The sequence below is a fragment of the Clupea harengus genome, chromosome 24 (genome assembly GCF_900700415.2).
Source record: "Clupea harengus chromosome 24, Ch_v2.0.2, whole genome shotgun sequence".
Taxonomy (NCBI): domain Eukaryota; kingdom Metazoa; phylum Chordata; class Actinopteri; order Clupeiformes; family Clupeidae; genus Clupea; species Clupea harengus.
Genome location: NC_045175.1, coordinates 2,627,107 through 2,647,198, shown reverse-complemented (window position 1 = coordinate 2,647,198; position 20,092 = coordinate 2,627,107). Strand labels below are relative to the sequence as shown.

General features: G+C 43.4%; 1 protein-coding gene and 1 pseudogene across 2 annotated transcripts in view; one reads left to right on the top strand and one right to left on the bottom strand.

Annotated features, from left to right (window-relative positions):
* Positions 1-3,883: 3,883 nt before the first annotated feature.
* LOC116218973 lies at positions 3,884-11,262 on the bottom strand (annotated as a pseudogene).
* Positions 11,263-17,947: 6,685 nt separating this feature from the next.
* The window catches only part of krt222 (keratin 222), a 20,526-nt gene continuing 18,381 nt past the window's right edge, over positions 17,948-20,092 (top strand). The window contains exons 1-2 of one of the 2 annotated variants that reach the window (XM_031562286.2): positions 17,948-18,202; positions 18,466-18,670. In XM_031562286.2, the coding sequence (XP_031418146.1) occupies positions 18,473-18,670 (198 nt within the window). In that variant the 5' untranslated portion in view covers positions 17,948-18,202; positions 18,466-18,472. Of the gene's footprint in view, positions 18,203-18,360; positions 18,671-20,092 lie in introns of those variants that run through there. The other variant, XM_031562285.2, reaches the window with a different exon arrangement.

Here is a 20,092-nt window from a genome sequence, read left to right as displayed (position 1 = left end):
TAACTTTTTTTGAACGTCTTGCTGACAGAGGAACATCCCTCTTTGAAGAAGCACTAGTTAATGTTAGTTTATTGGCCAACTCTAAGTTGTTGGCTTAGCGCAGTAAACCTTTCTTTGACAAAGATATAAAAACAAGTTTCACACCTTTCTGAACAGGCCTTCGATGACGACCTGATGCTGGCTGAAGTCGTGTGACACCATAATCCTCTGCCCGAGCCACTCCTTGATCTTGATCTCCAGGTTGGCGTTGGCCTTCTCCAGAGACCTCACCTTCTCCAGGTAGCTGGCCAGGCGGTCGTTCAGGTTGTGCATGGTGGCCTTCTCGTCGAAGTAGAGGCCCACGCCGAGGTCCGATTTGAGCACGGTGCTGAGGTCGAAGGACCTCTGGGTCCCGGCAGCATAGCCTGTCGAGACCCGCACCCCGCTTCCACCAGCGCCACCGTAGACACTCAACCTGGTACCCTCTTGGTAGTAAGAGGCTTTGGAAGCGGAATTCCGCTGGAAGGTTTTGACACTCATTATGAAGCAGTCGGCAGCTAGTCGTCTTGCAGGGGTGTCAGTGATGCAGAGGGCAGCCGGTGATGGTGTACGTGTAAGGTGCAATATGTGACATATTTATAGTTTGGAGAGGAGGGTGTGGTGGGGTCTGATAAGGCTGCTAAGAATCAGGAAATTGCCAAAATCCATCAGCTGTGAAATTCTTTGGAAGATGTGGGGCCATCACACATGATGCCAGATTATAGGATTTGTATGTTTTTACGATCTTGATTAAAACCATTTTCTTTTTCACACAGATCATCTTTAACGACAACATAGTCTCGGTTTTCACTGGTATTTATATGAATCGCAGATATATCTGTCCACAGAGACTTGTGTCTGCTTCCTCATTTACATTGTTGTGTGACAGCTATGACTGAACTGGTTCCTTAACCTAGACATGAATCGGTCCCAATTGGTCATAAGTCATTTATATCTGAGCAGTAATGTGAGTGGAGGTCATATTTGAGTGCAGTTTTTGCTCCCTAAAGGTGCTGTATGTAGTTTTTGACCTAAAAAGAAACAGACTTAAAATGGTGTCAGGATAATAACCTCTCTCTCAACATCAGCAAGACAAAGGAGATGATTGTGGACTATAGGAGACGGCAGGAGGAGGAGCACGCACCCCTGTACATCAACGGTTCCGTAGTGGAAAAGGTCAGCTGCTTCAGGTTCCTCGGGGTGAACATCAGCAATGATCTTACCTGGTCTGCTCACACGGACAAGGTGGTCAAAGCGGCCCGGAAGCGCCTGTTCTACCTGAGGGGACTGAAGAAGTTTGACATGGACCCAGTCATCCTCACCAATTTCTACAGATGCACAATAGAGAGCATCCTGACTGGTTGCATCACAGTGTGGTATGGGAGCTGCACAGCCAAGGACCGCAAGGTGTGGTCAGGTCTGCTGAGTTCATCATCGGCAGGGAGCTCCCAGCCCTGCAGGACACCTACCACACACGATGTCTCAGGAAAGCTGGCAGGATCTTAAAGGACTGCTACCATCCAGCCTTCAGACTTTTTACCCCTGTGCCTTCTGGCAGGCGGTACCGTAGCATCCAGTCTCGTACCCGCAGACTGGAGAACAGTTTCTTCCCGAGGGCCATCAGGCTGCTAAATGGACAAATTGATACACAATCACCACTTTTGCACTCGTCACATTACATTCACTGTCACTTCAAATTACTGTTTGCACTACACTTACATACACTGTCACTTTCAACTGACTGTTTGCACTAGCAGTAATACTGTATCAGGAATATTGCACTACCTGTAACTCCCACACAGGATTTGTCTGTAGGTTAGTACAGGTTTAATAGGTTAGCATAGTTTATTATATGTGTATTATATGTTATATGTTAGTATTATATGTATAGGTTATTATATGTTTAGCATACTGTATTGTATATTTAGTAAGGTTATTACATGTTATAATATATGTATAGGTTATTATATGTTTAACACGTGTAAATTATGTTCAGAGTACTTGTACAGAGTGTATGTCATGTTATGTTATACTATGTTATGTTATTTTATGGTAGATTGCTGTGCGGTGCCTTGTCCTAAGAATTTCATTCTGTGCATCTGACAATAAAAGACTTTTAACTTGTATGACATCAACACTATCTCTTATTAAATGTATGTAATATGGCCATATATGATATCAACAGTATCTCTTATTAAATGTATGTAATATGGCCATATATGATATCAACAGTATCTCTTATTAAATGTTTGTAACATGGCCATATATGACATGAACAGTATCTCTTATTAAATGTATGTCATATGGCCATATATGTATGTATATTAATTCAGTATGACCAGCAGACACTCATATATGCCTGTAGATGCCCAGTGGGATTCTGTTCATTCTCATGTGCAACAATGAAAATATACATTTATATAAGCTTGCGTGTATATATATATATATATTTATATATTTGTGTGTGTGTGTGTGTGTGTGTGTATATATATATATACTGTATTATATATATATATATATATAATCAATACCTTGGTACTTAGAGTATATGTCTGTTATGAAACTCGAGTGAATGAAGGACATTGAAGAAATCCAGGCTTCAGAATATATATAATTCACACTATAATATATAATCCATACTATGATATATAATCCATGCTATGTCTGTGCCTCATAGAAATTTTATTATAGTATCTCACTTGGACTGGACACATCATACAGGACTGCTCTCGTGAAATTCCTTTTCGTGTGGCGACTCATGCAAGCCCTATTGACACTAATGACTCTGTGTCACAAGTTTTTAACTCTTTCAAAGTTCAAAGTTCAAATACATGAGTTATGTGCTTCATCTCATGATCCGTGTAGTTGTGTTGTACGGCTGGAATGGGGGAGCTGAGCTAGTGTAAGTGAATGAGTGTGAGTTTTGAGAAGACAGATTGAGGTGTGTTGATAACCAGAGCCCCGAGCTAATGCATCACACTGCTTACAGCCTGCTTCATAAAGCAATTAAAAATCTTTCAAACTGTCTCCCCAGAGACCTTTGGGCAGAAAAGCAACAGCTTGTATGCAAACCTTTGTGGAGAGAATGCATGCCATGACAACACAGGTAAGGCGTATCCTGGCCACCTCTACACATACAACACATCAGCAGTATTACTTTTCAAATCTCTAAGGATGGGACTTATTGCCAAAGGTTCGTACAGTGACAGTGATTTATAGATGAGTAATGTCTATTGTCATTTTGCAATGATATTATTTGCTTTTATGAAATGATGTCTTATGATCTGATTAGATGCTCCATCAAATCAGAGATAAGGTTACATTTTTTGTATCAGATGTACAGTGACTGCATAAATCATTGCATTTGTAGAAAACTTAATTAAAAAGTGTATTGCTTTGTGGTTTAAGGTTCCCTATCTATAACTACTTTAGAGTCTTATATTAACACTTTCACAACATTACATAATTACAATCCAATGTTTTTTGTCAAATTCATGCTTTGTAAATGGGAAATTAACAACCAGGCAATAAATTATTGCAATAAACTATTGCAACGAATACACAACGTTGCTTTAGGAGCACTGAATAGAGGGTGGGAAGGCAGGCTAGTGCTAGTTTAGAGAGCCTTACATCAAGCATCAAGCCTCTTTGTAGACACACACACACACATGCACACACAGCCAGTAGTGTAAGCAGCAACCACAACCTTTTATTGTTCTTCATTACAACCCCTTCAGAAAAGACAAGATAACCTTCATGTAAAAAATGTCTACGTTATTGCCCGTGGAAGAATGTTGTAGTTTGTGGCTGCTCTGGTCACTTCTCCTGTCCTAGCCATGTGACCAGGGGTCCAAAGTCATCTCTACTAGTTTATTATCTTCTCCTCCTCCACGTCCTCCTCACGGGAGATCACCTTTCCATCCACAAGGACCTCCTCGATGACTCTAGTTCTCTTGGTCATCTGTTTCTCTATGACAGGAGGTGGAAATAGAAAGTTTATAGGAAGAGGAAAATGAACACAGAGGCCATTTATGCACATAGAATATTTATGGATTGTCATCTTTAATATGGACCACGAGTTTGATCATGGATAAAGGAGGTGCTGAATTTAACATTGGAGAGAGTACTTACGTTTAACGACTTCAATAACTTTAGTTACTTGCCTGAAAAAGACAACACACTGTATGAATACTATGAAGCCTATTTCTGTACTCATAACAATGTCTTCATTTATAACATAAATAATGTCCAAAAAAGCTGGCCATTGCATTAAGCAGTCCTTGAAGTAACTGATAGACTGGAAAAGCTGAGGTACCTCTTCACCTCCTTGTTAGTACCACACTCTTCCAGTGACGTAATGGGTGAACGCAATGCTAACAGCGAAGTGCAACCATGCAACATAAAATGCACATTCATACACATTTTAATTATGAATAAATACAACTTACTGCATGTCTCCGTCCAGCAGCCTCCTGTACTCTGCAATCTCCATCTCCAGCCTGATCTTGATGTCCAGCAGCATCTTGTACTCATTGCTCTGCCTGTCAATGTCGGTGCGCACCTGGCCTATGTCCACCTCCAGGACACCGATGATGGACTGGAAACTGGGTCAGTTCGAAGCTGTAGCGGGACTGTGTGTCTCTCAGTGAAGCTTCGAGGGATGCTTTCTGTGTAGGCAATATCATTTGTGTTAGCCACGGCGATCAACAAGCCAGATTGTAGGCATATAAAGTATATTTAAATGTCTATTCTAGGTGTAATCCCTGCAAAACACAAAACTAAAACTAAACGAAAACGGTGAAAACAAAAACGTGCAGCCCTGAAAAGCTGAGACAGCATACAAAAACCAGAACCGGGGGGTCCTAAGGTGCAGATTCTACACAAACACAAAACTGAGAGGGGCTTGTAGTTCAAAACTGGTCATCCCTGTGGAGCACTGGCACCTTTATACTGGTAAGTACCCACTACGGAGACTAGTGACTGGTCACTGGCACTGGCATGGCCTCCGTGACCGGGCAACGCCTCCAGCACCTTGCACTAACTGCTGGAGAGGGACACTCCCAGGGGAAGCTCTTCCGTGATTGGTCAATGCCACCACCAACCAACACTGATCATTTCAACAGCAGCAGCTCTTGAAAAAGGGGCATTGGTGGCATTGATCAGTCACAGAACAGACTCTGGAGCTTCCTCTTATTTTTCTGTTTTTTATTTGTTTGTTTGTTTTGCCCTATGGCTTCATTCTCCTAGCAAAACAAAAGTTAGGAGCGCTTCTTTTAGGAGGTTAACTCACCTAGTCTTAGCCTTGATGTTCTTAATTGTTTTTCAAGGCATTGATGCACTTAGGTATTCTGCTATGTCTGCTATGAACAAAATAGCTGCCTTAGCCAGATGAACGCCTAGTTAATGAGGTCACATGGGCTCGTAGCTGTAACTGAAAGATACAGTTTGGCGGGAAAACCTCTCAAATAACCACTGGCTGTGCTGACACAGACAGATAAACCTCCTAGACATTTGTTAGTTAGAAAGCCAATGAAAAATAGATGGATATATAGAATAAAGGCAAAGAGGTGTGCGGAGTGGAGTGGAGTGGAGTGGAGTGGAGTGGAGTGCATAGAGGTGTGTGGAGTGGAGTGCATAGAGTTGTCAAAAACTCTAAACGCCAAATACATGTATACACTTGTATAGCCAGTCGCTATTGCTGAATGAAGCTGCATTTGTTGTTTTTTCCCCCCCACAAGGCCTTCTGGAATCATTGGGCCTCATTCTCGAACGCAGTTGAGAAGAATTTAACAAGGAATTTCTTCTGAACTGGATTTAGGAAAACATTTGGCATTCATGAAAGTTTTCTCATCTGGGATTTGTTCTGAACTTCAGAAGTCTTTCCGAACGCGAAATAGCAGTCGTAAATCGGCCAGAGTTTTCTCAAATGCGATTCCTTAAAAAACCACAAGATCGCCCGTAGGCCATCTTGTGGTTTTTTGAGGAATCACATTTAAGAAAACTCTCCGTGTTAGAAGTGTCAATGAATTTGTGAGAAATCGTTGGTGATTGCGTCCACATCAACTCTACAGACATCGTCGGATTTAAATAATTATAATAATAATAAATATGAGAATATTTGTATCATTAACAATTACGTTTCACATTTATAGTCATGATTCTACGAGGCATTGTGATGTCATAAAATAAATAAAAGGACTACACCAGGATGCTGCGCTCGTCTAGTGAGCGTCGTTTGACACTGCCGTCTGTGCAAGTAGGCCTACGGCAATCCAGACTATTCTCATTTGTAGTTCCACTTTGGTCGAACAAACTGCCTAGCACTACCAGAGCAGGGGCGTCCCTCTCTACCTTTTAGAAGCTTTTGAAGACCCAACTCTTCAGAGAGCACCTCCCTTCCTAACTGGCACTTCGACTAGTGCTTAACTTGCACTTACAGCAGTTACATTCCTGCACTTCTTTTTTCTTTTCTATTTCTTATGTAAAGTAGTATTTATTGTTACACTAGGTCTCTATTGCTCGTAGCTTGACTGTTATCTCCCGTGTACGTCGCTTTGGACAAAAGCGTCTGCTAAATGACTAAATGTAAATGTACATGAACACTGCAAATGTAAGTGAATAAATAAATAAGCACTAGCTATAGTGGAATACAATGGACACATCTACATCCTGCAACAGTACCTCCACCTCTGCACCGTTGAAGTTAGATCTGCGTTTACTCGACGGTGCTGGCGGGGTGTGTATGTATGCAAATCCAGGTGCACGAGAACGTGCTTTCAGTTTAAGAAAACTCTTCCGGGGGAGCACAGCTCAGAACACTTCTGCTGCGTAGGAACACATTTTCAAGCGTTCATGAATTTGGCAGAGGTGTTTTTCTTACGTTGTTTTTCCGAAGTCCGTAAGAAACATTTCAGAAGAAACTTCAGAAAATGTTCGAGAATGAGGCCCATTGTCTTTCCTTGGATTTTGATATTTGTATTTAAAAAAAAAAATAGTTTGTGTGAGAAATAGTAGAACAATAGAATAGACTAGTTGTGTTGCTCCGAGAAAGAGTGTCAGAGAGGAGCAGTGTGGGTCACTGATGTCGGAGAGGGGGTGTCACTGAGAGGGGTCTCACCAGCCTGGTCTGAGACTGCAGCTCAATCTCCAGTTTCTGCAGTGTCCTCCTTAGATCGCTGAGCAGAATGCGCAGTCTGCCGAGCTCAGCGTCAAAGTTGATACCACACGAGATGATCTCTGTCATCTAAAGGAACACAGGAGGAAAGGTCAGAGGTTGACATAATTTATGCAATACGAGGTTGCCCCCACTGGTTGCCCCCAAAGCAATAATCAAGCGAAAATCACGTACTTTCTCATGCAGAAAGGATTGTTTATGTGTGTGTGTGTGTGTGTGTGTGTGTGTGTGTGTGTGTGTGTGTGTGTGTGTGTGTGTGTGTGTGTGTGTGTACGGGCAAACTGGTCTGAAAGAAACGCTATGCTCTCACCTTATTTTTGTACCACAACTCTATTTCGCGAGTGTTCTTCACGATGGCGACCTCATATTGAGAACGCATCTCCTCTAGAACCCGTCCCAGGTCCTCCTGGTATCCTGAATCCACCTCAACTGTGTGTTCACATCTCATCACTTCAGCCCTCAGCACAGCCATCTCCTATGGTGGGTAAAAAAAAAAACGCTGCTTCCTTAAGCAAATACAATTGATTTGGTTGAGTAACCTGTGTCTGTCATAGTACCTAGTACTGTTTCTATGGCTGCGTATAGTAAACAGAATGAGACATCCTTATTTCAATGCTCGTTTTTCTCATTTTTTATATTTTCTGTGATTTGCACAGACCTCATATGAGTCATATGTCTCTAAATACACTTCTGGCTATCCTTGTTGGATATTTTTATAGCATTGCGCGAAATTATTTTTTCGAAGGAAGAATGATCCTCTCCCTTTTTCAGAGCCTTCTGTAGCAGTATTACCTCCTGGTGGTCCTTCTTCAGATAAGCCATTTCTTCTTTCTGGCCTTCGAGCCGCATCTCCAGGTCGGAGCGTGTTAAAGTCAGCTGGTCCAGAGCCCCCTTGAGGTTGGCATTATCAGCCATTACTCCCTGGTGCATGGAGCGTTCACACTCATACCTGTTCCCAATCCCAATTTAAACACAGACACAGACACACACACACAGACACACACACACACACACACACACACACACACACAGACACAAGTGGAGTGAGAGAGAGAATAATGCACACGCAATGAACCTTTCAATGAGATAATTACGACCTGACACAACAACTTTTCACAGTGGTCTATCTACTAGTAATCTACTTGTTGGACACTACTTTCTCAGTAGTAAAAATGACACAAGCCTTGATCAGTCATATGAATGAATTTGTTAGTTTCATGTAATCCAGATTTGTCACTCTACTTAACATAGAAACACCAGTGTCTCTTGTCCAACATCATCTTGACAAGCAGTAGGATTTCACAACAGACATACTCACTTCAGTTTGTAGTCATCAGCAGCCAGTCTGGCATTTTCAATGTCTAAAGAAATCCTGACATTTTCCTGTTTGGAAGTGCTGATCTGAAACACGGAAGGTAGATATTATCACATGAGCGAATACTTACTACAGATAGATTTTGCTTGCCAGGTTCACTTCTGTTGTAAAAAGAACTAATAATGCAGGGCAACTACCTATACATGGACGTACGAGACTTCTATATTCTCACATCCTTACTCGTGTGATAATGCCAATAGTGACTCGATATAGTAACTCATTGTGGCTCATTCATAACTGTCTCTATACCTGAAATAACTTTTTTTGAACGTCTTGCTGACAGAGGAACATCCCTCTTTGAAGAAGCACTAGTTAATGTTAGTTTATTGGCCAACTCTAAGTTGTTGGCTTAGCGCAGTAAACCTTTCTTTGACAAAGATATAAAAACAAGCTTCACACCTTTCTGAACAGCCTTGCGATGACGACCTGATGCTGGCTGAAGTCGTGTGACACCATAATCCTCTGCCAAGCCACTCCTTGATCTTGATCTCCAGGTTGGCGTTGGCCTTCTCCAGAGACCTCACCTTCTCCAGGTAGCTGGCCAGGCGGTCGTTCAGGTTGTGCATGGTGGCCTTCTCGTCGAAGTAGAGGCCCACGCCGAGGTCCGATTTGAGCACGGTGCTGAGGTCGAAGGACCTCTGGGTCCCGGCAGCATAGCCTGTCGAGACCCGCACCCCGCTTCCTCCAGCGCCACCGTAGACACTCAACCTGGTACCCTCTTGGTAGTAAGAGGCTTTGGAAGCGGAATTCCGCTGGAAAGGTTTTGACACTCATTATGAAAGCAGTCGGCAGCTAGTCCGTCTTGCAGGGGTGTCAGTGATGCAGAGGGCAGCCGGTGATGGTGTACGTGTAAGGTGCAATATGTGACATATATATAGTTTGGAGAGGAGGGTGTGGTGGGGTCTGAAAAGGCTGTTAAGAATCAGGAAATTGCCAAAATCCATCAGCTGTGAAATTCTTTGGAAGATGTGGGGCCATCACACATGACGCCAGATTATAGGATTTGTATGTTTTTACGATCTTGATTAAAACCATTTTCTTTTTCACACAGATCATCTTTAACGACAACATAGTCTCGGTTTTCACTGGTATTTATATGAATCGCAGATATATCTGTCCACAGAGACTTGTGTCTGCTTCCTCATTTACATTGTTGTGTGACAGCTATGACTGAACTGGTTCCTTAACCTAAACATGAATCGGTCCCAATTGGTCATAAGTCATTTATATCTGAGCAGTAGTGTGAGTGGGTCATATTCGAGTGCAGTTTTTGACCTAAAAAAAAGAATTTACTTAAAATATGTATGTGATCCTGCAGGCATGATGCAAATATATGTCTCTTAGTAAACTGGACCATTGAGTGTTTTGATGTTGACGCCTTTTATTGCGTTTCTTTACATTCTTTACATTTCCTCCATGGGAATGAAACAAAGACCTGACATGCAGTGTTCACAGGGAAGCAATAAAACAAAGACCTGATATGCATAGTGTTCACAGGGAAGCAATAACACAAAGACCTGATATGCATAGTGTTCACAGTGAAGCAATAACACAAAGACCTGATATGCATAGTGTTCACAGGGAAGCAATAAAACAAAGACCTGATACGCATAGTGTTCACAGTGAAGCAATAACACAAAGACCTGATACGCAAAGTGTTCACAGTGAAGCGATGCAGTTTCCCTTTCCTGTTCATACTTTCTCATTTTCATTCTATAGTGTCTGCACCTGCTTATACTTTTCTGGTCTCACAAGACAACAGCCAGTCCTAAAACCAGAACACAATGTGAGGCATGCAGCTTGCACACCACACACAATCAGCTCACGCTGAACTCCCGTCCAATGAAAAACCTTCCTTGGGTCACCCCTCCCGTCACGTCGCCAGTCTCTTCCTGAATTCAGTGAACAGTACCGTTCGTGACCTTTAGAGGTCACCTTTAGATTCTTACCTTTAGTCTCTTTGGCCTTACATGTGCACTCCCTTGGAAGTGTGGCTCCCAGACTTTCACCACTTTAGACACAGTGTCAGTGACACAGCATCATCTTCCAGTTCATCCTTCAAATCACAACAAGAAGCTGTAATTTAGTGCAGTCTCTCTCCGTCCTGTTGTTTATCAACTGTAACGATCCCTTCAACCCAACTCTAAACTGAGCAATGTGCCGTGTGCCCATGGATCTGTGTGCTTTAACAGCGATAATCTTTAAAGGAGCAGTGTGTATGATTTAAGGGGATCTTTTTCTTTAGTGTATAATCCAAATCGTTGGGTTTTCATTATCTTAGAAAAAGCAAGAAGAGGAATCATTGGTTGCTGGTGCTGGCTTACAATTTTGTGTTGTGAGAAGTTTGAGAAAACCTACATTTTGGCAAATACCAATAAAAGTGTAACATGGCTTTAGGGAAGCTTTAGGAGCTCATGTCAGCCAACAACTAACATAGCCAAGCTTCTTTCCAAAAGCAACCTCATCAATTGACATATTAAGGCTTCTCAATGCGGTCACTTAAATTGTCTTTGATGTTTGCTTCATAAACTGACCGGCGCGCTTCTAGTCATCTCCTCTGTGTCCAATCAAAGCCCTGCTAGGGAGAGGCACCCCAACATGAATGGCATGGCTCATGGTCCCTCCACCCAGGCTGCCTTGGCAAAACACCATTGCCCAGACTTGCCACATGTTGGCTCATGCCGTACTGGCCCATCCTTGTTTCCCTTAACCCCACTATGTGTAAATGGTTTCATTGACTGATGGGCACATCTCATGCTGGAGGCCATCTATTTAATCCCTGGTGTTGTGGAAGATGAAAGAAGTCTAATTGCTTTTTCCTTACTTTTTCTTATTTTTCATATCTTTTTATAGCCTTTAATGATACCCCCATTTCTGTCTTATGTGTGTGATAGACATTGATTAACACTGAATGTATTGCCCTAGAATTGTATTTATGTTACACCTACGTCTTCGACACTTACTGTATGATATGTTGGAACACTTTCATGAAAGTGGAATTTTAGTCTACTTTTAAGTTTTAAAAAAATTCAATAATTCCCAACCTATGTGGTCAGATATCAACTCAGTGCCCTACAGGAAAGTCAGGGGAAGACTGAGACATTGGGTGTACAACACCCCTACCACCGAGGGGGGCGGGGGGGTACTGTCCAATAGATATGGGGTGCCTTTCCCTGGAAGTGTCACTGTAAAACACCATAGTAACTGAGAGAGAGAGAGAGAGAGAGAGAGAGACAGAGAGGGAGACAGAGAGAGCGAGAGAGAGAGAGAGAGAGAGAGAGACAGAGAGACCGAGAGAGAGAGAGAGAGACAGAGAGAGCGAGAGAGAGAGTGCGTGTGTGTTCAAAATTACACTTTATGTGTTCATTGCGAAACAGTGTGACACCACCTTGGCGTAGTGCATGGGAGACTAATCTTATTGGGAAGAAAATCATTATTTGGGTGTGGAAAGGTAATTACTGGTAATTATTTGCTCTCGCTCTTCATTGGTAGTCTTGGGAGTCACAATTTCGTTCGGGTTCAAAGGTTCTGCCTGTTCTCCTCTGTTGGTTTGACACACACGGTAATTACCGAGCTGTGCCTAGGTATAACTGGTATGACTGGTAGTAACTGACACTGCAAACCGTAGGCATTAACAGGGCTACCTGCCCATGGCATTTCTGCTATGTTTATCGTGTAGACTGATGAGATGCTTATCATCGGAAGATTATAATTATTGTAAAAGCTGGGCGGGAGACGTCTCCCATGGTGAAAAGCGGTTGCACGGTTAGTGCACTCACTGCTGGTCTGCGTGTGCAGGTGCGTATTGTTCTTGAGATAGGGCAGGGGGTGTGTGTGTGCATATGTGTGATTGCGTGTGTGTGTGTGTGTGTGTGTGTGTGTGTGTGTGTGTGTGTGTGTGTGTGTGTGTGTGTGTGTGTGAGTGCGCGCGCGCGCGTGTGTGTGCGTGCGTGTGTGTGTGTGTGTGTGTGTGTGTGTGTGTGTGTACCTGCACAGGTTTGTGCGCATATGTGAAAGTGAAGGCACTCATCCTCACTGAAAGTGTCTTGACAATAATCCAGATTTAAGGATCGGAGTAAAAAATCAGACACATCCAGCAAAAGAGGACTGCCTTGGATGTGTGTGTGTGTGTGTGTGTGTGTGTGTGTGTGTGTGTGTGTGTGTGTGTGTTTGCCTTGGCACAATCAGTCTCATTTCCAAAAAAAAAAAAAGAAAACTATTCACATTATGTTCTCACCACCACACGCAGGTGCAAGAAACAGCCTGATCTAATAAGAAAGAAATACATTTAGATCTCATGTAATGTTATGACAAATCAGTGACATTAAAAGTATCTGTCAGGATACACAATAAGACATACAGTAATTATCATACAGCTATGTATACATTTACGGGTTATATGATAAACTGTGCATGTTATACGCATATGATTGTAGTATGTGAGCTATGATAAAACTGTACACATGTTAATCCTCAGCAGATAACAAATTACTTGTACTCAGCCTTAATGCGTTGTGTAAATGGTGTGTCAGCTTTAAGGCTTCAAGTAAACCATGTGATTAGGTCACTGTCTTGGTACCCTGGGGGTTGGTTGGATTAAGGCCTGGTGTCACCTAGAGTGGTGTCACATCAAACACAATACAGAGAGAGTTAATTGGTTGGATTAAGGCCTGGTGTCACCTAGAGTGGTGTCACATCAAACACAATACAGACAGAGAGTTAATTGGGCACCTGCGTAAAGCCCTTAACACTCCCTGAAATTCCCCAATCACTCTACAGACTCAAGGCCCAAGGCCTGTGTTTTCCTCTGCATACCCCACACCCCCCATCCCCCGGCCACGCTAAAGACCTGATTTAAGACCTGGCCCCACATTTGAAGCATGCACATACCAATACATTGCCTCTCAGTGCAAGTCATTAATGAAACAACTACCTGATGATTCAATTAACTATTGTTTGAATTGATGCAGGCACGAGTAGAAATTGCCTCTATTTTGATCGGGTGCTTTTATTTTTTATTTTAGTTTGCCGTACATGGTGGAGCGGAGTTATTTGTAAACAATGCTTGGTGATGTGCTTACCGCAGCTGCTTCATCCTGCCCCATCCATCACTCCGCTACCAGCCGTCTTTAGAAAGACTTTATTTATATAGCACATTTCGTACAAGAGTTGCAGTTCAAAGTGCTTTACATAAAATCAATAAAAGCAAGCAGCAAGAGCAATACATGGAGTAAAAAGAAAGAAAAAAAAAAAGACCAACATCGTATCAGAACCTGATGTTCCGATAGGCTTCTAGGATTACTAAAATCATGATAAAAGGAATAAAAGGAATAAAACCCTTCTGCTTGGTCTCTAGCTCAGTCGGAACTTTAGTCAATCTCAAACCCATGATATTCGAGTGTTCACTGATTCAGTGTTCAGTTTCATAAAAACATTTGAACACATTTTCAATGTATGCTTTAATGCAATAACAAAAAGATAATTCGAGCAAGTCAACATTTAGATGACATGTTTAACTCTGTGTATTTAAGTGTCTGCCAACATGGTGACTAACCCACAATCATGCTTTCTGTTCTCTTGTGTAACACGTGAGATAACTATTACCAGCTCCATCTCCACTGTGAGAACACCCTGAAGAATGTACCTGTGCATTCCATCAACTGTCAGGTTTCCAGCCATCCATCAAATCTAAAGGATGTTGTCTCAAGTCCAATATAGCCCAAATGCTGTTGTTCTCACATCAAGGTAGTCGGCAGTAAGTGTAGCATGCTTTCCAAATATTTTGCATTTTTTCCATCAGTCACAGACAGGTGCAACAGACTTGTTGACAAAAACCTATTACACACAGTAGCTAATAGGAATGAGAGATCTGTGTGAAGGTATGTGGTGTTTGCGTCCTGGGACTTAAAATGGTTGTGTTGTGATCTTGCCCTCCCTCTTAAAGGTCATTTCCTCTAATCCCCTTTGTAGAAATCCTTTGCTAAACCCTACTCCCCCATCACTGTTCCCCTCTCAGACCATTAACACATTTACGTTCTGTATGAAAACCTCTGCAGAAAACAGTCTCTGCCTTTGGGGTTTGTCACTCACAAATTACCCAATTTTTTTTTTGAGGTGCTTTGAGGTGAATATAGAATGCTGTGTTTACCTCATGACTCTTTGGCCTGAGGTCAAGGAGGGAAGGGGGCAACCATCTACTTGTTCCAACAGGTTTCCCCCGAAATGATTGCTTTCATCTGCAAGAAGTGTGTCTGTCATAATGAGATCAGGCGGTGTAGGCAGCCTGTAATGGCCCCTGTTCAAGAGGAACTGGTCGGTTCGCATTCGTGTGATCACACGGCATGGCAGGAGAACACTGACAGGAGCGGGGAGAGACAAGACGACAACATCTAGGTGGAGTGTGTAACCTGGTTGAAATCAGATTATCGGAGGCCATTGACCACAGATAACGCGACTTGCCAACCAACGCCCAACTGCCAAACTGGAAACCCAGCAGTGAACCAGACCCGGCCGTCGCACCCGTAAGAGAGGAAGAGAGGAAGATCGCGAACAGACAGATAGAGGGCGTGGGTGGCCCCCTGTGTTGGTAAGAGGAGCGGTTCTGCCGACTTTTCCACTGTTCTGTTTCTTTTTCTCTCAAGGAGAAGACATGCCCAGGCGGGCAGCACTGTGCAGCACTTCAACAAAGTTGGCGTTGGCAATACCTAAAGTGTTATGCAATTAACAACGCAACCAAGATTGATTGGTTTCCTTTTGGAACGTAGTGGAGAATATATCTGCCTGTCGCCTATGCTTTTTGTCAATGCTGCATGAAGGCATGAAGGTGTTTGTGGAAACACATCTAAACTTTTATCTGTCTGATTGACTCTTTCCTGGACATAGATGTCCCATATTTATGCAGTGTATTGAGTTTTCAGACATGTATGCTGAGTGTGTGCTGTGACATCTTAGAGGCATTCCTTACTCCACCCTTCACTATCTTGTGTTGACCTCAAATAAACTTGTGTGTGTGTGTGTGTGTGTGTGTATGTGTGTGTGTGTGTGTGTGTGTGTGTGTGTGTGATTTTATTTACACACAGTGTGTGTACCAGGAAGAATAAAACATTAAGTGACAGTCAACAAATCTTCAATAAACACTGCTAGAGAATACATGCCTACTCTCTGGTCAGGACAGGGCAATGACTCAGAAAGTGAACAGGTACACAAACATGTACTATGCAAACACATTTTCTTTAAACATAATGTGCAAAATGATATCCAAAACTCTGTGTATGTGTGTGTGCGTGTGTGTGTGTGTGTGTGTGTGTGTTTGTGTGCGTGTGTGTGCGTTTGTGTCATTTTGTGTGCTGTAAAATGAAAATGTGTTGCTTGTAGGAACATCTGATGTTACAAAAGTGCTAAGGATGACTATTAACATTGCTTTTGTTGGTTGAACCACTTAACTTCATCTAGGTGAAAATGTCTAGCTGTGTTGCACCTGTTATCTCTGACTCTTGGAATATGGACTTTACTTTAGGGTTTACTACGTCTCCAGCTGATAGAAATCACCAGCAAAGATAATTGAGATCCCCAAGACACAACACTTGTTAAATAGCTAGCTAATAACTATCTGTCGTCCATCAGCATATTAGCGTCGGTAGCCTTATGTTGAAAAGAGACTGAGTAATGTTGAATCACATTAGATATTATTGTGAATACGGAATTAGGAAGCTGTGCATATGTGCATACATCACTTGTTGCACGTACACATGCATACACATATATGTTTGAAAATCAGACCTAAATAGCAATCATTAAAAATTGTCCCTTTGCAATGTTATCCAAAGGAATTATCTCCGATAATCCCTTTCAGGAATGCCAACTCAGACCCCCTCTAGACCATGTTGGGTCTCTTCATTACTCCGGGGTCTTTTCCAGAACATACCGCCGTGCGTCGTGTGAACATGCCCTTAAACATGTGACTCCTGCAGCTATGCAGCACAGCAGCACATGCGGAGACATGAGAGGGTTTGTTATTTAAATACCCGCGGCTGCCTGAGAAGCCAGACTGAGCTTTGTTCACAAGAAAGGGCCCTGAGCTGTAATACCTCATTGCTGGCAGCCCGCTTATGCTTATGCTTAATTGTCTTGAGTATTGTATGAGAAAACTGAGTTCAAAAGAGTGCAGTGTTGTGTGTGTGTGTGTGTGTGGTGTGTGCGTGTGCGCGTGCGTGTGCGTGTGTGTGTGTGTGTGCGTGTGCGTGTGTGTGTGCGTGCGTGTGTGTTCGAACTTTATATAGAGAGGGGTATCCTGGCAACACCTACACATACATGTGTAATATAACTTTGAGGAGAATGGGGAGGATGTATGTGTCTTGTCCAGCTAATGCAGCTTTGTGAGATATGCACAGTTGCTTTTCAGCCAATTATTGTGAATGCACTTGATTGGACTGACTTGATTGGACAAATATCTGACTACAAGGTAGTGTACAACAGCTACAGTACCTCTCAGTTCTAGAGACTTTGATTCGTAATACTTAACAAATCGACGACTCAGAACTCTGCCAAGATGGGCCTAACGTTTTCTCGTGGTGAAAATGTGCGATAGTCCAATCACGATGTCTAATATGATCAGATATACGCGACCAAGCACTCGCACTCTGCAGGAGGTGGCGGTTTCTGTCTATGTGACAGCCATTATGGTCAAAATAGCATATCTAAGGGCGTGGGATCACAGGATCACTCAAGGTGGCATAATGTAGTACTTCAAACCTGCCTGTTTAACATTCATCAACACACTGGTGTTTACTTTTGCCTGCCAATCATGTGGAGTGTTCACTCAACTGTAGCATCTAGCCCTTTCCAAACAGGCACATCCATGGCTATCATAACACCCAACAAGGATACATATTGACAGAGAATGAAGGGGGTGGTGGGCGGATAGTGGGAGAGGAACATTTGGTGTGTTTTGGCACTCACACACATACACACACACACATTTGGTGAGTTTTGGCACTCACACACATACACACACACATTTGGTGAGTCTTGTGTGACTGGTGTTTTGGCCGCGGTGGCTGCTGTAATCCCGGATCAGAGAGTACAAAGAAACCCCCCAGCCCTCGTGATGTAAGCAGGGTGGTCAGCAAGCCCCTCTACATCACCAAACCCCCCTCGTGCCCCCCCCCTCTGCCCACCCCTCCCTCCTCATGTTTTCATAGGTGGTGAGGCAAGGCCTACTATGTGTAGCCTGGATGCTAGCACCCACACACAAACACACACACACACACACACACACACACACACACACACACACACAAATCCACACACAGTCACGTTCACTTTCAGTCTCTGTTCACAGGCGATCCACTGGCGCTCAAGCACGAGGAGAAGGACGACCGTGGATAGGGGGTTGGGGGAGGGCTAAGGGGTGACGAAACGCAAAAACAGCACCAAAACTCCTTCATGGTCCAGCCAGGCTGTTGTGGGGACCCCCGGTGAGCCTGGGTGAAGCCACTGCCCTGGTGGTTTGGCTGGTGCGGCGTTGGGGAACCCCAGCTGCTCTCTCTCTCTCTCTCTCTGTCTCTCCTGCTGGGCTGACTACAGAAGTGGAGCAGGAGGCCACGTCGACAGTAGGCCAGTCACACACAGACCAGGTAAGAGTGGTGTTGCATTTGCCGAGTAAACATTAACCAAGTCAACAATGCTGATGTGTGTGTGTGTGTGTGTGTGTGTGTGTGTGTGTGTGTGTGTGTGTGTGTGATTCTACAACTAGGTGCGGCCGCTAAAGCCTGCACACCGCCTGCCTCGCCTGGCCCTTTGAAAAAAAGGTGTATGCATACGCGTGTGTGTGTTTGTGTGCATTTTCTCTGCGTGTGAGTGAGTGTTTCGTGTTTTTAACCACGCCGATGTCGCGCAGGGGCTTCATGGAGCCGTCCGAGGAGCCAGAGGGGCCCCTCGGGGGCCTCAACGAGCGCCTGCGGAGCTTCCTGGAGCACGTAGCGCAGCTGGAGGCGACCAACCGGGAGCTGGAGCAGCGGATCCTGGACTGGGGCAAGAAGAATATCCCGCCGTCCCGCGACTGGAGCGCCCAGGAGAAGATCATGGAGGAGCTGAGGACTCAGGTAATACTGGAGAGGTGCCATTGTGTCCATGCCAGCTGATGGGGACCGTCATGCTAAGAGCCCAGGAAGGCTATTATATCCCATCGGGTTGTGTGTAATCAGAGAGTGCCATCAGTCATGTGGATTAGTTTGGGTGTGGAGGCTTTATGGCAGGGGGATAATAATGCTTCGTTATGCTTTATGTATCTTATCAGATCTCTGCACATCTGTTTCACTTTTCACGTTAGCCTGTATAAGTTTTATATGGCTGTGAATATTAATGCAATAATGTAGTATTAGTCTGAGGTTGAGGTAGATTTAGGTAGATTAAGGTCGATCTTTAGAGGCTAAAGGCATCCTTCATTCCTCTGGGTTGAATCACACATAATATGTCCGTATGGGCATATGCAACGCTATACGAGGTCTTATATGAGAGTTTGACGAATTTCATGAAGGCAGGATAAACAAACAAAAAACAAACTCTGGATCTGGACGCTCGGCTCTCTGGGCTCTGACTAAAGCAGCTCACTTGTGGCACAACATGTCATTGCCACTGTCATTATCCTGCTCGCCTCGTGTTTTGGCGTGAGCAAGATGTGATGATGTGCAGGTATGCGTTCAAATGCCAGAGGTTCCACAGCAGGCACGTCACCATCGAAAACCCACGGACGGTTAGCCTCATAGTGGCTGATGAGCGCAGGTGCTTATCTTTGATCTAAATGTCGAGTGTCAGAGCACGACATAAATCACCGCTTGTGCGAGACTGGAAACCCCAAGTTCACACGAAACAACAGGGGGAAGGAGACTGAGCAGGAAAGGAGGAAATAAGGTACTGAGGAAAGACGATGTAGGCTAGTGGTAGTACACAACAACACAACTCATTTTTTTTTACAATTTCATGGGCTGTGCATTTGTGGGCCTTCATTTGGCCTGCGTAGAATATTTGTGTGGATTGATTATAGTGCCCACATGGTATGATTGGACGTGATGTGAAGATCAAGGTGTGAATTACAGAAGGTTACAACTTCACAGACCCCTGTAATCCATAATTATAAGATAGCAAAATACTATACACCTAGTGAAAAGATTAAAATGGACATTTGCTAAAACATCCGGAATATAAGACTTGGCCCTTGAGCTTGGCACTTAGTATCCTTCAAAGCGACTGATACGTACCAAAGATCAAAGCCCAGCTAGTACATGACAGATTTTAGTGTGGCTTTTCTTAATATAAATTCCAGTTTGAGTATTAGTGTGAGGTTGAGGTAGATTTAGGTAGATTAAGGTCGATTTTTAGACGCTAAGGGCATACTTAATTTCTCTGGGTTGCTGCCATCATGAATCTCTCAGAATGGCATAAAATCACCAAGAAGAAATGGTTCGCAAAAGTTCAAGTTGCATTAAAGTTTGATTTTGTTGCTGTAATTTTTTTAGGTAAAATCG